Here is a 16,123-nt window from a genome sequence, read left to right on the forward strand (position 1 = left end):
ATTAGCTTTTAAAAAATTGCAAACACTCTTAAAAGATACGACCCCAGTATTCCAATTTAGATGATGACAATACTTAATTAACCAATTTGCTTCTTTTCGTTCCCTTTGTGATAAACAATTGAAATCAAATGGTGGTTTTATAATGAAATTGATGTATTCCTTAGAATTGAAAACAACTGCAATTTCTTTTGCGATAAAATTATTCGGTTTTAATTTAAAACCTTGTAAATCAATTAAAACTTTTTGGTGAAACATTTCATATGATTTATAAGACTTTTCGAACTTGTCCTTTCAAAGGTATGTATTCAATTATACGATCGTGAATGAGAATACAGTATGCTGATGTGTTTGCTGGAATATTTGTAGATGTTTCAAATTCAATTTTTATATCAATAGGTCCACTGCTGATAGATTCATTTTGGTGACTGACATCTATTACAATTATCGGTGCTTTATTTTTAAACTCTTGAGATGTTAGTAGTGGTTGAGGATCTTTCATGTAGTAGTTTTGTTGAAATCTTAGATACATATCATACAGAATTGCAAAGCGTTCATTTTTAAATTTTACATTCAGATCGTCATATGGATATGATTCTGAATTTAAATGCACTTTCATATTAGTTAGATCACAATGAACAAATTTATCATCATTTTGAAAAGCAACCAATACAAAGCGAGGGCGCTCTCTATTTGCAGCTAGTTTAACATTCCAGATATGATTGGTTCCAATGTTGAGTAGTGGATTAATATGACAATCCCAGCTACGAAATGCGATTGGTATAGAGGCACCACTGTTTATTGTTTTAATAATATTCAATTTACTAAAATCAGATAATTGTACATGTGGAATTCTCCATGAGATGTTTGATATCGTCATTTTTCCTTTTTCTGTGGAAACACTTGAATATACTAGATCTGCATCATTCTTATTACGTAACAGAATCAGCTCATGTTTACCATTTAATATTATTTTATTATAATCTTCAGCGAATCCTAATAATATCTTTAGGGGCACATAGAAATTGAAATAACCATTTACAAGATCTACATCATCTATTTTATTCCATGCAGCATTGAGCATCCCATTACTATCCGTTGGTGATAAAGAAACCAAGTTTTTTATGGTGCTTGATATCCCCAAATGTCGGGTATGATCAATTTCAATCCCATTGAGTTCATAACGGATTTCGTCAAATAGATATGCGACAAAATTATTCCTTAATTTAAAATTGGATGAAGAAGGTACTAATTTTGTATTAGTTGCATCTTTAACGAATCCTTCTACATATATAAAACTTTCTCCAGGTAAGACATATAAATCTTGATTTTGTATTGAAATTCTAATTTCATCATTATTGTTGTATGACTGAAGATATGGTGTATATGTGTGGTAGTCCTTTTTAATTATATCTTCATCAGACAAGGGTTTTTCTAGAACATCGAGAATTGAACTCATGTTTTTTTTACTTTAAAATTCAGTGATTTAAGGAATTTCTTGTTTGCTTTTGTCAAGATTTTACGTGGTAAGGACTTCTGTAGTTTTGATTTTGTTGATGTTTTTTTACTGCTAGGAAATGCTACTTTATTTCGGGATGTATTCTTATTATAAATTATCATTATTTGCTTGGCTTTAAATGAATTCTAATTGTAATTTGCTCTCCTCGGAAATTTATTAAATCTCCGTCTTGATCAACTACTTGCAGAGTTAAGGAGCTTATCTCTCGACAGTTAACAGGCAAATAAATGAGATTTCTAGGAATCTCACCAATTTTATACCCTGGTGGTACGTTAATTGCAAACTCATGTAATGTGTGTGCTTGAGAATTATTCATATATGTATTGATAGCTATATTGCTCTCTACTCGCAAAAGATTTACTTTAAAAATGTTAACCGGAAGATCTGAATAGTGATTTTCATTTGGATGAAGGATTTTTTTATTAAACCCAAACAGTTTTCCAATGGTATTTTCTTTATTAAAATAAATCGAATCATTAGAGCTATTAACTCTTACTTGCATTGTATTATTATTAGCCTCAATATCAATTTTATTTTTAGGATTATATCGTTTGTATTGTTCTTTAATATAATCTACAATATCATTCAATTCATAGGATCCAATTGGAATTTCAATTACATGTTCACCAATATGAAACTTATTATTATAGATGTCTACATTTGGAATACTGTTGTATGAATGGAAATCAGTTAGAGCACACTCATATTCACCATCCAAAACAATTGGAGGAAAATAATTAGCTGAGAGCTCAGATGAGATAGAGCTCAATGTTAGTGTTATTGACATTATGATTGTCGGATTGTTAATAAGTGAATTAAACACAGTGTTGTTGTTTATAAAAAATATTTTATTGATATGATTTTCTTATTTTATAATACTTAGATACTAACTATTATACCTAATTATTATTACTAACTACAATATGTCTGCTTTATTAATCCAAGAATTATGATGACTTGGAAAACCCAACCATTTTACAAATGCCTCTTCTCCTTTCATTTTAAGAACTTTTTCGACAAGGTATGTATCTGGAAATCTAGTTTTGGAAAGTTCTTGATCATAGAATCCTCCTTCAATTGGATTTCCATGATAATCAGCTAATATGTATGTTGTAGGATATGTATTCTTTACGTTTTTTATTTTAAAGATTTCTGTTGTCCAATTTGGTGTATACCCCTTTTCAAAAATATGTTTATATTTGCTGATGCGTACATAATCACCGACATTGAATTTTGATATTTTATATATTTTTAAATTATTGTATACGGTATTAAGCAATCTCTCCTCATTTGAAGAATTCACTTTAATTGGAGCCATTTTGATGGTACGATGAATTTTTCTGTTGTAAGCATTAACTAAATCTTTATAAATGTCCAGCCAATAATATGAACCTTTGAAACTAAACTCTCTCCACATCATTCCTTTTAACGTTCGATTGAATCGTTCTACAATTGATGCTTTCATTATACTAAATGTTGAGTAGTGATTGATTTTATATTTATCCATTAGTTTTTTAAAGTGTTTATTGAAAAACTCTTTGCCATCATCTGTCTGCAAATTTTTGGGGATGCGTCCTTGTTTGAATATATTTTCCATTGCTTGAACTACTTCAGGTGCAGTTTTTGTTTTGAGAGGTGCAGCCCAAGCAAATTTTGAGAATGTATCAATTACAGTTAACAAATATCGATAATTTTTATTATATGTGGAATAATTCCCCATTTCAACCAAATCAGCTTGCCAGAGATCATCTATTCCTTTCATCACAACTCTTCGACGTCTAAAAACTTTTCGAGCCTGTTTATGGAGTTCATTTACTAACTCTCTTTTTGTAGTCATTATTTAATCTTTTTGCAAAATAATTTCGTATGGGTCGTTATCTGTTGACGTATTTTCACCTATTGTGACGTACTCAAAATTATCATATCTATAAATTTTCTCTTTTAACATTTTGATTTGTTCTTCAAAAAATAGATTCTTCTTCTGAATTTGTTCTTTAATATCATTAATATTCTCTTTTAAATGTTTCATTATTCCCTTCTGTGTCTCTTCCATGTAATATTGCAAAAACACTTTATTGACAACATCATTCTCTTCCAAAGCATTTGCCACATTTCTGATTCTTTTGTTTTGGACGTCAATGTTGTTATTCGTATCCATAAAGAACCCCAACAATTTAGGTGCATTTTTTACTGAAATTATACCGCTTGTATTGTTCAGGTAGTGTCCAAATTTATCAACAGACATAGTTTGTTTAGATTAATATTATTATTGTATAATGTTGGCTTCATATAATTCTTCAATTATTGATACAATTTCGTTATTGTGGTTTGTATGACCAGCAGCTTGCGATGCTATTAATAGTCTAAGTCGATCTACCAATTCATTTGGATCATCCCAATATATATAGTTGGGTTTTTGTGAGTTTAGATTCATTAATCCAGTACCCATATAATTCTTTTTTGTTGTATCTTGTGATGATGTTGAAGGTATTGGCGATAGCTTTTGATTTTTTTCTTTGAACAATTTTCCTATAATATGTCGATATTTATAGGCTCTGGTACCTTTTATTGGACCATCAGGTCTGTACTGTCGTTTGTATGCATTTGTATTGACTAATATCTTTTTGTAAATTTCTAGTTCCGATTTATCATAATTCTTTGGTGTTTTATGAAACATTAATGAAAATAGTCCTGGTGTAAGAGCCCATATTTGATTTCCAATTTGAATTTTGTCACCATTAAATTTTATTTTACTATCACCAAAATTCCATTCATTATTGGAATCTCTATGTGCACCATATAGATTGTCTAACTCATTTGTTTTCTCCAAGAACGACAAGTCACTATCATTCTTATTAGTATTTAAAATCTCATTTTCTGACTGAGAATAATAATCATCATTATCATCATCCTCATCATCAAGTGAGTTTACTAAAGTATCCTCAACTATCTTTTTTGGAGTACTTCTATGTATATCAGCTGGTAGTTGATTCAACATGAAACTTGTATTATTTGTGTTTTCATTTTTAATTTCTTTCTTTTCAATTTTGGGATTTCTCTTTATATTCTTAGATTTTTTAATAAAATTATTTAAGGGTTCTGTTATGGGTTTAAATGTATCTATTAGTTGTTCGTGTAGATCTACTTCACCAGATTTTATACTACGAAATTTTTTCTTTAATATATTTCTACTCTTTATCAAATCTTTCAAAACCTTTTCATTCATTTTCAATAAGTTGTTTCGTAGATCAGATAATAGCTATCAGGATTAACAGATGTATGATTAAGTTGTAGTACGTTTAAAAGTTGATATAATACTAATGTTTATATACAATAATTATAATAATTTATGTTGTTATGAAATAGTCAAACAGCTTTCGATACCGTCCATTATCCAATTCATCATCTTTACTAATCATCAAAAATCCATATTTATCCTTCCAACATTCCCTACAAATTTCATGAAACTTTTCAAAACTCATATCGCTTGTAACATGATCACTATAAACATGCTTCATATTCATTTCATCTTGCTTAAACATTATAATCACATTAGCATTATCTCGTATCAAATGTTTTGGAATTCTTGTATAAGTTTGACATAAATAAAATGAATCAACATCTTTATGTCGACCCATACAAAAGTATGCGCGTATATTATTCTGCTTTTCACATGCGACATCATCAAATATCATAATTGAGTTGGTTTTTGCTTTATCAGGAGATATTACAGACTCATTATCTGAAAATGTGTAATATCCCATTCCTTTAATTGGTGTGATTAGTTTTCTTAAATATTCATATTTTGGTTGATATAATGATTTTGAGTATAAATAGATGTTTTCAAATTTTAGTCCGTTAGGACTTTCCAACAATCCAATCATAACGTTTGTCTTTCCACAATTCGAAGGACCTACTATCAGCGCTCGAATAGAATTTGGTAATAAAGTACTATGTCTTGTTTTTATTTTAGTATTCGTTGAATTGTCAACATTGCGAACTGATATGTTTTTATGTTGTCTAACTAAACGCATCTTTATAACTGATTGTAATAATAATTTGATTAATATTTTTTATAGAATAAAATAAGATGGTTATACACTATAACAAAAAGATTAATTATAAAAGAGCAGTCACTGGAGAAGGTTTAGTAAATAAAATAATAAACTCACTACCTATTGAGCTACATCTTCCTGGATATCAATATTGCGGCCCTGGAACCAAACTTAAAAAACGTTTAAATCAGGGTGATAAAGGAATAAATAAATTAGATGCTGCTTGCAAGGAGCATGATATAGCTTATTCAAAGAATAAAGATATACATATAAGACATCAGGCTGATCAAATTCTTGAAAATAAAGCTTGGGAGCGAGTTCTTTCAAAAGACAGTAGTCTACCAGAAAAATCATTTGCTTATTTGGTAACAAACACAATGAAAGCAAAAAGAAAATTAGGTATGGGTTTGAAGAAAAAAAAGCTAAGTAAATTCAGTGGAAGAAAACTTTTCAGTGGAACAATTAAAACAGCTACTCAAATTTTAAATAAAGAAAAACCACAAGATATTAACACTGCCATTAGAATTGCACGTAAAGTTATTAACAAATCTTTTAAAGGGAAAAAGTCTCAAGTTGTTATTCCTCGTGTAATAAACGTACCGAAAATTGGAGGTTTTCTTCCATTAATACCAATATTAACTGCACTTGGAGCAATTGGTAGCTTATCTAGTGGAGGTGCTGCTATAGCAAAAGCAGTAAATGCAGCTAAGAATGCAAAAAATCAACTCGATGAAGCAACCAGACATAATAAAACTATAGAGGCCATAGCAATGGGAAAAGGTCTCTACCTTAAACCTTATAAAAAGGGATATGGATTGGTTTGTAAAGACAATCCAAAAAACTTTTAGAAATGCTACCTAAAAGACCAATGACTGATCTCGATCTGAAATATTTCTCAAAAAATATTCAACATTTTAGAGGAATTTTCATGCTAGACTCACTACCGAAACATTCGAAAAAAATAGAATGTGGCATTATCAACTTAGATTCATCAAGAGGTCTTGGAACACATTGGGTAGCATATTATAAAAATAATCAACAAAAAGAATATTTCGATAGCTTTGGAAATTTACAACCGCCTTTGGAATTGATTAAATACCTAGGAAAAAACATTAAATATAACTACAATCAACATCAAAAATACAACTCATATAATTGTGGACAATTGTGTATTAGTTTTTTATATCAAATAACTGAAAGGAATAAATAAAAAATGCATTCATTTTATTTTTGTTTTAATTAATAAAGAAATCGTTTTATTTAAAAAAAAAAAAATTGTTATTCATATATATAGTATATATTTTTTATATATATTAGATGTATAAAAATAGGGAAATATAATATAAATGAATTTATAAGATTACTAAATCTGCCAAACTGGATACTGTCCATTTGGAATGAAGTCAACCATTTCCTCAAATGTGTCCAAGCGCAAACCTCGCTCTCCTTCTCTTTGGACTCGATATATACCCGATGATAGCTCCATCATCTCCTCATCCGTTATTGAATTATACCGGTTTGGTAAGAACATCGTATGTTCCTCTAACTCAATCTGAATTGTTGGCCCATACTTAGTTGTCATCCTTTTTGCATTTACAATTGCATATTTTTTTGCTGTTTCCAAATCTTTAATATGAATTAAAGATTTGTTACTGAAACTATTAAATTTTTTTATTAGGGTTTTAGCCGAATCCATTTTTAAGTAGTTATCTCTTTCACTTATTTTTCGATATTGATGATTTTATATTTTTAATAATTCTTATTAGCTAAATTGAATTTTCTAACGAAATGTGTAAGTTAATTAAAAACATCTTTTTGAAATGAGTGAAAGAAAATATATATAACATACCATGCTGCTCACTCTATCCTAAATAATAAGAAGAGGAAGTATATTGATAAACATATTATGTAAACAAAACGTAAAATTATTTTATTTAATTTAATATATGTATGTAGTATATCTATCCCCCTCACACTAGCTGTTGAATCGTAGTGGAATTAATTAAACATAATTCTTAGAAAAAAAAAATAAGGACTCTATAGTGTAAACCGTGAAAGAGAGAAATATTGGTCAAGAATTAAATGAGAGAGAAAACTATACATATTTTTATTTTTTATTTTTAGAATCAAAAATGTTATGTGAAAGGATTCTGATAAATCCAGGTAATAACCGATAATGTTAGTCAACTAATAGTCATCAACATCAATTCAATCAGCTAACTACTAAATATGAGCCAAATCAGAAGTATTATTGATAAATTTGTGGAAGACTTTGGAGAGTCACTGCTCTATGAGCATAAAGAAATGTTGAATTTCTTTATTTCCATGCTGGAGCAAAATGAGGAGTATGGAGTGTCGGATGGTGAAGATGGAGAAATGGGAAGCCATTTCAACTGCTGCCCTTGGTCCAGTGCTGAATGTGAGGAGGGTCCTGACACCTGTAGGTGTACTATTTTTAATTTTAGAAAGCATTTAATTTTAAAAATTGTAGAGGGTTACTATACCTTTAGTTCATAGTATTTAAAAAACCAAAATAAATAAATTCATTAATAATTAAGATAAACAAATAAATAAAGAAAAAATATAAATATAAATACAAATATATTACTGTTTCACTTTTAATAAAATAAGTTAGGTAGGAAAATAAATAAGAAAAAAAAAAAAAAAAAAAAACATAAACAAATAAATAAAAAACGAAAAATATAAATATATTACTGTTTCACTTTTAATAAGTTAAAATTAGGTAGGAAAATAAAGAAAAAACATATACAATATTTTTGTGTGTACTCTTTTCTAATTATAAAGATTGACATTGAACCTTTTTTCTTTTTTAACAAAGGAAATCATAAATCTCTAGTAAATAGTATTTAAAATAATAAGTAAAATTAGGTAGGAAAATAAAGAAAAAACATATACAATCTTTTTGTGTGTAGTTGACTTTTTCACAGCGATCATTTTCAACCTGCTAAATGTATTGTAAAATATAATGAATCCCAACATAAACCCTTTTTCTTTCTAATTCAATAGGTTGACCTTTCATTTATTTTAGAGTTTGGTAAGAAGGGTGATCATAAATGTCTTGTGGTTTTCCTTCGACATACAACAGAGGACGAACAGCCGATCATAAATGTCTTGTGGCTTATTTTTTATTTTCATGTTTTGGTTTATTACACTTGACACAATATGCGTTTGTCCCTTTTTATCCCATCTACAGCAAATAAACTCGCACGTGTGCATAATTCATTTCGTCGATCCATTCGTGATTTGAATTTATAATTATAATAAATATTTAGTTTCTGAGCATGCTCATTCATGTTTTAGATAAATTTAGTATGCATAATATTATAAAATTTAAAACATAGTTGAAAATTGAACATGTTCAATCTTGACTCGTATTCAGCTGCACATTCATGTAAATTTAAAAAAACAAAACACTTGTTGTAAATAAATTTATTCCTATTAACAATTTATTTAAACACCTGTAAGGAATAAATTAATATCAGTTCAAGATGAGAAGACAAGACAGAATTAGGAGGAGGAACATATTTTTAAAGAAAATGTCATACAGAAGTTTAATTGACAAGTTTTTATACGATTTTGGTGGTTGTATTTTTGATGGACATTTACAAATAAATAACCATTTTAAGTATATGCTGGACGAATATGAAAACATGAAAATGGTTGAAACTATTCATGGGAAGCATTTCATCAACTGCCCAAGAATATGTAAAATATGCGAAATTGAACCTAATGGCTGCCAATGTATTAATTTTAATTTACAAAAAAATAATGTATTTCTTTTAATAGAAAATTATTATACCTTTTTTATAAGAAAGATAAATAAATGAAATTATATTTTAAAATGATAAATAAAGATATTTTTAATTCTAATATATTTCATTCAAGAAATATAAAATAAACTCATTCCAATTGGAAAATCCCATCCAGAAAATTAAACCAAAGATATAGTAAAAATAATTTTAAAATTACAAACAGAGAATAAATTATTGAACACTTTAACCTATCACATTTAAGGAAAAACACACAATTTCTTCCATCTTGGTCTTGTAATAAACAAAGGTAGTCAATCATCAATCAAAACAACGATCACGTACTTGTAAATATTACCTGCATAATCAACCCTCAAAATTATCTCTTTTTACTTCCCACACAATCTCACAATATAATAAAAACCCTTGCAGTTAACCATTCACATTTCAGGAAACACACACAATTTCATCCATCTTGATCTTGTAGTAAACAAAGGTAGTCAATTTTCAATCAAAACAACGATCACGTACTTCTAAATATTACCTGCATAATCAACCCTCAAAATTACCTGCTTTTACTCTCCCACACAATCTCACTACTCTCTCTCAACTATTCTTATTATCCAACTAGAATCCCATTAGCACAAGTAAGCACTTTGTCACCATACCACACAAATTCCAATTAGAAACAAGCGGCGGCATTCCTTTGATGTCCAAGATCCCCATTCCCTATCTACTTACGAATGCAACTGATTCGTTTGAAAGGAGTATTGGCCGAAAAATACCCAGAAAATGCAATATAACCTGAAACCGTAATATTTCACCATAACAATGCTCGGAAAAATTTTGCAATGCAGTGGTTGGGAAGTTTTGCCTCACCCGCTTTATAGTCTAGCAGGGACCGTCTGCTATTTGTTTCGATGGATTTAGAACGCTTTCGCTGGGATACGCTTCAATTTGGAATAGAGTATCCGATACTGGATTGATTTAATCTTGGCGCGAAAAGATGAGAAATCCTTTTGGCTCGGAATCCATATGTTGCCGCAAGGATAGGAGAAGGTCATAACTAACAATGTCCAATACTTTTAATAGTGCAGAATTATTTAAAAATGAAAGCTAAAAATTTTAAAAAATTTCGTATTTTTAAGTCAACAACAAAGAATAAAAAATTTGAAAACTCATTAAGCTAATTAAATTATTTTCACATGAAATTGTTTTATTATACTTGTAAAGTATTTTCATGTTAAAATATTTTCTTTTGAACAACGTGGAACAAATTTGTTCTCCTTAACCTCACAAAACAATTTGATTAATAACTCAGAAACCTTTTAAGTGATTTCAATAATACTTTGCATTATTATTCTTTACTATATGTGGAATAGTTTAGCATAGAAATTTACTTTAGTTTTTAATAATATCCAAAATTTCAAAATTAAAAAAATAAATAAATTTTCGATTTATCTTTATCAATAATTTGGAAACTCTTTAAGTTATTTAAATTATTTTCATCTGAAACTCTTTTTTATTAATATGAAATCTTTTTACTTTAAAATATTTGCTTTTGGACAACTAGGAACAAAGTTTTTCTCCCTAACCTCACAAAACAATTTGTTTACTAACTCAGAAACGTTTCAAGTGATTTGAAATTTATTTTGGAATGTTGTGCCTTAGGATGTGCGGAATAGTCTAGCATACAAATATAGTTTGGTTTTAAATAATTTCTAAAATTTTAATTTAAAAAAAAAAAAAAAATGTTCGATTTATCTTTATCAATAATTTAGAAACTCTTTAAATTATTTTCACCTGAAACACTTTTTTTATTAATTCGAATTAATTTTACTTTACAATGTTTGCTTTTGGATAACTAGCAGCAAAGTTTTTCTCCCTAACCTCACAAAACAATTAGTTTACTAACTCAGAAACATTGCAAGTGATTTCAAATATATTTTCGAAGGTTGTTCCTTATGATGTGTGTAATAGTCTAGAATACAAATTTACTTTGGTTTTAAATAATTTCTAAAAATTAAATTTAAAAAAAAAAAATAAATTTTCGATTTATCTTTATCAATAATTTGAAAACTCCTTCAGCTAATCAAAATATTTTCACTTGAAACTCTTTTTTATTATTGTGAATTCTTTCTACTTTAAAATATTTGCTTTTGGATAACTAGGAGAAAAGTTTTTCTCCCTAACCTCACAAAACAATTTGTTTAATAACGCTGAAACCTTTTAAGTTATTTTAATAATATTTGGGAATTAGGTTATTTAGGATGTGTAGAATAGTTTGGCACAACAATTTACTTTAGTTTTTTTATAATTTCTAAAATTAAAAATAAATAAATTAATTTTCTTATTAATTTTTTAAAAAATCTTTAGCAAATTTAATAATTTTCCCTTGAAATACTTTAATTATACTAATAAATACTTTTACATTGAAATTGTTTCTTTTTGACAGCGAGGAAAAAAGTTTTTCACCATAACCTCACAAAAAGTTTTCTTTAATAACTTTGGAACCTTTTAAGAGATTCCAACAATATTTTGCAATAGGATTCTTTAGAATATGTAGAGTAGTTTAGCATACAAATTTGCTTTAATATTTAATAGCACTGCCCAACAGCATTTTTGGAACACACTATAATTCTAAAGGGCATGTTGAGTTTTTAATCCTTAAATGTCCTTTTTTATAGGACTTTTTAAGATTTTATCGAAAAAGGGGTCAAAATGACCCCTAAAGAGAGGAATAGGGGGTTAAGATCTTCCACAAAAATTATCCCCATAAAATTCCACAATATAACTCTGACAATAAGAATTCTCTCAGATATTAACTTACAACATTTTTTCAGTTAGTATAATGCTACCTTCGATCACAAAATTAAAACTTTGACCTACTGTAAAAAAAAATTCGGACCAGCTGGACTATAAGCTGGAGTATTTTACAAAAATGATCTACTCAACATGCCCTTTCAGAATTATAGGGTCGCTATTCTTTTCCAATCAAAAAGTATCAATTTGTTGGACAGAGTAATTTATAAAATTTAGAATGTAAAATAATAAATAAATTGTTCATCTATTTGACAAATCTGTAAGCTGGTTAAATTATTTTGTATTTTTATTCTTTAGAGTACAATGAATAGTTTGGTGTAAAAATTTTCATTGGTTAAAATTGATTTTCTTTTAATTAATACGAGTACCTTTGTTTTATGCAATACTAGTAGTCTTTACCAATTTTGGAATTATTTAAACAAACTTAAATTTTACTGAAAATATTCATATCAGACTTAATACATCATTATAGACATCGCCCAATATCTATTGCTTTGTCTGCTAAACTTTGACGAAACTTTTTTTATTACAAATACATTAGCTTAAGCAAATACACCCTTATAAACTTAATGGACTTTTCTGAATACTCATGCATTAAACAACATTAGAATTACAAATACAATAAAATAACCTGACTTGATAAAAGTCAATTTATTCTTTCAATTTAAAATGTATCTAAAACAAATAGATGACAAAATTCAATTTCGTTAATATACACAGGATATTAAAGGATGACAAAAAAACAAAAAAAAAGCAACAACCCCTACCAAAAAAACAGAAACTAAAAACAAATGAAAAACTACTAAATAAAAAATAAACATGATTAATGGCATTTTGTATTTTGGTCATTACTTTTATCAAACAAACAACAGTTCAGCTGACCAAAAACTAACGAAAACAAATAAACTTTGGTCCTGCAAATACTGCTTACTTTTTGCTACTTTTTTGTTTTTCAATTTAGTTTTTTTTTTTTTTTGTTTTTCGTTTCACTATGAATTGACAGAAAATTTCTAAACTCATTTGTAATGTGTGATTGTCTGTATAAACAACATAGTTTTTACATTAATTTCCATTTTCGAGCAACAAGATTCTCACATCATTCAAATGAATTTTGCATAACTTTCTTCTTTTTTTTGAGGAGGGTGCTGGTGGTATTGGTCAAAGGAATTACAAGTTGTTTTTACGATTTGTAGTAGTCAAAATTTTTGAGTGCTTGTTGTTTTGTCACACTGTCCATGTTTGTTTGTATAGAATGTGTGAGTAATCATTAGCAAAAGTTGTAGAAAAAACTGTTGTACTTTATCATCAAATAAAACAAAATAAAATTGCAAAAAAAAGCGAATTAATGAATGTATCTAACATTTTTACAGTTAACAAAGTTTTCGCATCAATTATTTAAAAGTCACATTTAGCATAATGCTACTTTTGTGGTATCAACTACTAAGTACACATGCCCCCCAACTCTGTTTGTGTACCAGTACATTTGCACAAGAAAGTAATATCAGGTAGTATAAGTCAATGAACGTAATGAATAGGTATACAAAAAGATATTTACATTTGCCAACACAATGGTTTGATGGCAGTATTTGTTTTGTATAAAAAATTAAAAACATATCGACATTTTTTACATAAAAAGCTTTGTTGCATAGTTATAAAATTTTTGATAGAAAAACCTGAAAAGATGGAGGTTTTTATTGATCGCAGACCAACAAAAATATATATATTCTGGATTCTTTTGAAATTCTATGACTATCTTGCTATTTCCGTCCGTCTATTTAAGACACGATAGGGCCCAAATGACAGAAGCTAGCTGGCTGAAAATTTCCACAAATATTCACTGTTAATAAGATTGGTTTTATGTGTGTAAGTTTATAATCCAAACAATTGCATGTTTACTTTAATTAAGGTTAAATTATTATGAAAAATAGTAAGAGAGCTAATTCGGCTGTGCCGAGTCTTACATACCCTTCACCAAATTATACTTCAAAATACAAATTTTAAATATTTTTTGATAAATAAAATTTATTTTTTTCCCAAAGTTGTTATTTTAATTTTTTGGAAACAAATTTTTTGAATTGCTACTTTAAATTTTTATACCCTACACCACCATAGTGGGGTAGGGTATATTAGCCTAACACCCACCTTAAAGTATACCGATCGACTTAGAATCTGAGTCTTTCTGAGTCGATTAAACGATGTCCGTCCGTCCGTCTGGTCGGCTGGCTGGCTGGCTGTCCATGCAAACCTTGTGCGCAGGGTACAGGTCGCAATTTTGAAGATATTTCGATCAAATTTGGTACATATTATTTTTTTGGTTGAAATCGGTCCATTATTTCACCTAGTCCCCATACAAATGTCCCCCCGAAATTGGACTTTATCGGTCATAAATGTTTAATTTATATATGTATCTCCACAAATTCCGCTTCAAATAAGTTTTATATACACAAAATTCATGTCACCAAATTTTCTTACGATCGGTCCATAATTAGTCATAGCTCCCATATAGACCCGCTTCCGAAAATCACTTTAACGTGCATAAATCATTTTTAAGCGTTGGTATACACACAAAATTCAACATAGTTAACTTTAATATAAATCACACGACCTAATTTCATGGTGATCGGTCCATAATTGGTCATAGCCCCCATATAAGGCCCACTTCTGAAAATCACTCAAAAATTTAAATTATTGAAATTTTAAAAGAAAAATATTTTTCTCTCTTACTTAGTGTAGGGTATTATATGGTCGGGCTTGATCGATCATAATTTCTTACTTGTTTTTTTTTTAAATTTAAAAAAAATTTAGTTTTTTAATTTTTTTTTTTTTGGTTTAATTGACTCCGCTATCTATAAGGATCCTGAATATATATATATGATCGGAAAATTATATTGTGGAAATTATAAACGGAATGACAAACTTATACATACCCTAATAACGAAGCACAGTGGTTTAGAAACTTCTTTTTTTGGAAATAAATTTTTACAAATTGTTACAAAATTTCAGCTGAAGTGTTTTCGAGTTGATTTACGTTTGTTCAGCTTCCTTGGGCTAATGGGGGCCAGTGAGTAGCCTCTCAAAGTTGGTCACCTTGGGTCTAAAATTTATTAAAAAAAATCGCCAAAAATCCATTTATGACCCGAATGAGCTGAAATTTTGAATGTACAAATGGGGCAAGGTTTGTGGAACTTCTGAGGAGTAAATAAAGGCTTTTAATATAAGTATTTGATATTATTGAAAACACCATGACTTGAGGATTGATAGTTTAGTAAAATTAAATAATTTTATAAAATTTTGGGACTTCATTTACCTTAAAAACTAAAAAAAATTCATATGGTGATTTTCCACGAATAAAAATATAAAATTTGAATTAATGTAAAATTTTAACAATTAAAGATAACATAACAAAATTTGGAACCTATATAGACTAAAATGTTCTTTAATCAATGGCATTAGAATTTTTGAAATTTTTTATTTTCAAATACTGAAATTCCTAAAACGGGGAAAATGTGTTCCCAAAACATATGGAGTTATACAATTATAGAGCTTTTTCGTGGATTGGTGCCTTGCCTTTTTAGAATTATTTACTCAAACCGATTTTTTTTTTAAATTGGCCAATTTTGGATAGGACTGGGGGTTGGCATGTCCGTTTAAGTGAGAAAAGTTTTTCTTTGCACGCTTTTGCATTGAGTTATCTTTCCGGATCATATAAAATTATATATAGTACCGAAGAAATTTTGTTTCTACAAAAGAAAACACGTATGGGCTTTTTTGGGGAAAAATGTAAAAAATGCGGTCTTTTTTACAAGTTCCAACTTTGGATGCGTATAACTTTTTATAGGGAAGAGGTAACTGTTAGCAAGTTGTTTTTTTTTTATCGCCAAAATAGCTGATATTTTAAAAAATAAATTTCGAACCTCCGTTGTCCCGCAATATCTAAAAAACCATAAAAAGATCGAGCA

The 16,123-nt window shown here is 28.5% G+C and overlaps 1 protein-coding gene across 1 annotated transcript; it reads right to left on the reverse strand.

Annotated features, from left to right (window-relative positions):
• Window positions 1-265: 265 nt before the first annotated feature.
• Window positions 266-2,303, reverse strand: LOC135950368 (uncharacterized). The gene is made up of 2 exons (XM_065499915.1): window positions 2,013-2,303; window positions 266-1,003 (listed from the first exon to the last, which is right to left on the reverse strand). The coding sequence occupies exons 1-2, from the start codon at window positions 2,301-2,303 to the stop codon at window positions 266-268; spliced, it is 1,029 nt and encodes a 342-aa protein (XP_065355987.1).
• Window positions 2,304-16,123: the final 13,820 nt, after the last annotated feature.

Source organism: Calliphora vicina, chromosome 2, assembly GCF_958450345.1.
Source record: "Calliphora vicina chromosome 2, idCalVici1.1, whole genome shotgun sequence".
Lineage (NCBI taxonomy): Eukaryota > Metazoa > Arthropoda > Insecta > Diptera > Calliphoridae > Calliphora > Calliphora vicina.

Excerpts from the sequence above, each read along its gene's own strand:
- LOC135950368 (XM_065499915.1), bottom strand. The coding sequence starts at position 2,303 with ATGTCAATAACACTAACATTGAGCTCTATCTCATCTGAGCTCTCAGCT. Across the intron at positions 1,004-2,012 it reads CTAATAATAATACAATGCAA|ATATTATTAGGATTCGCTGA; the intron begins GTAAGAGTTAAT and ends GTGCCCCTAAAG.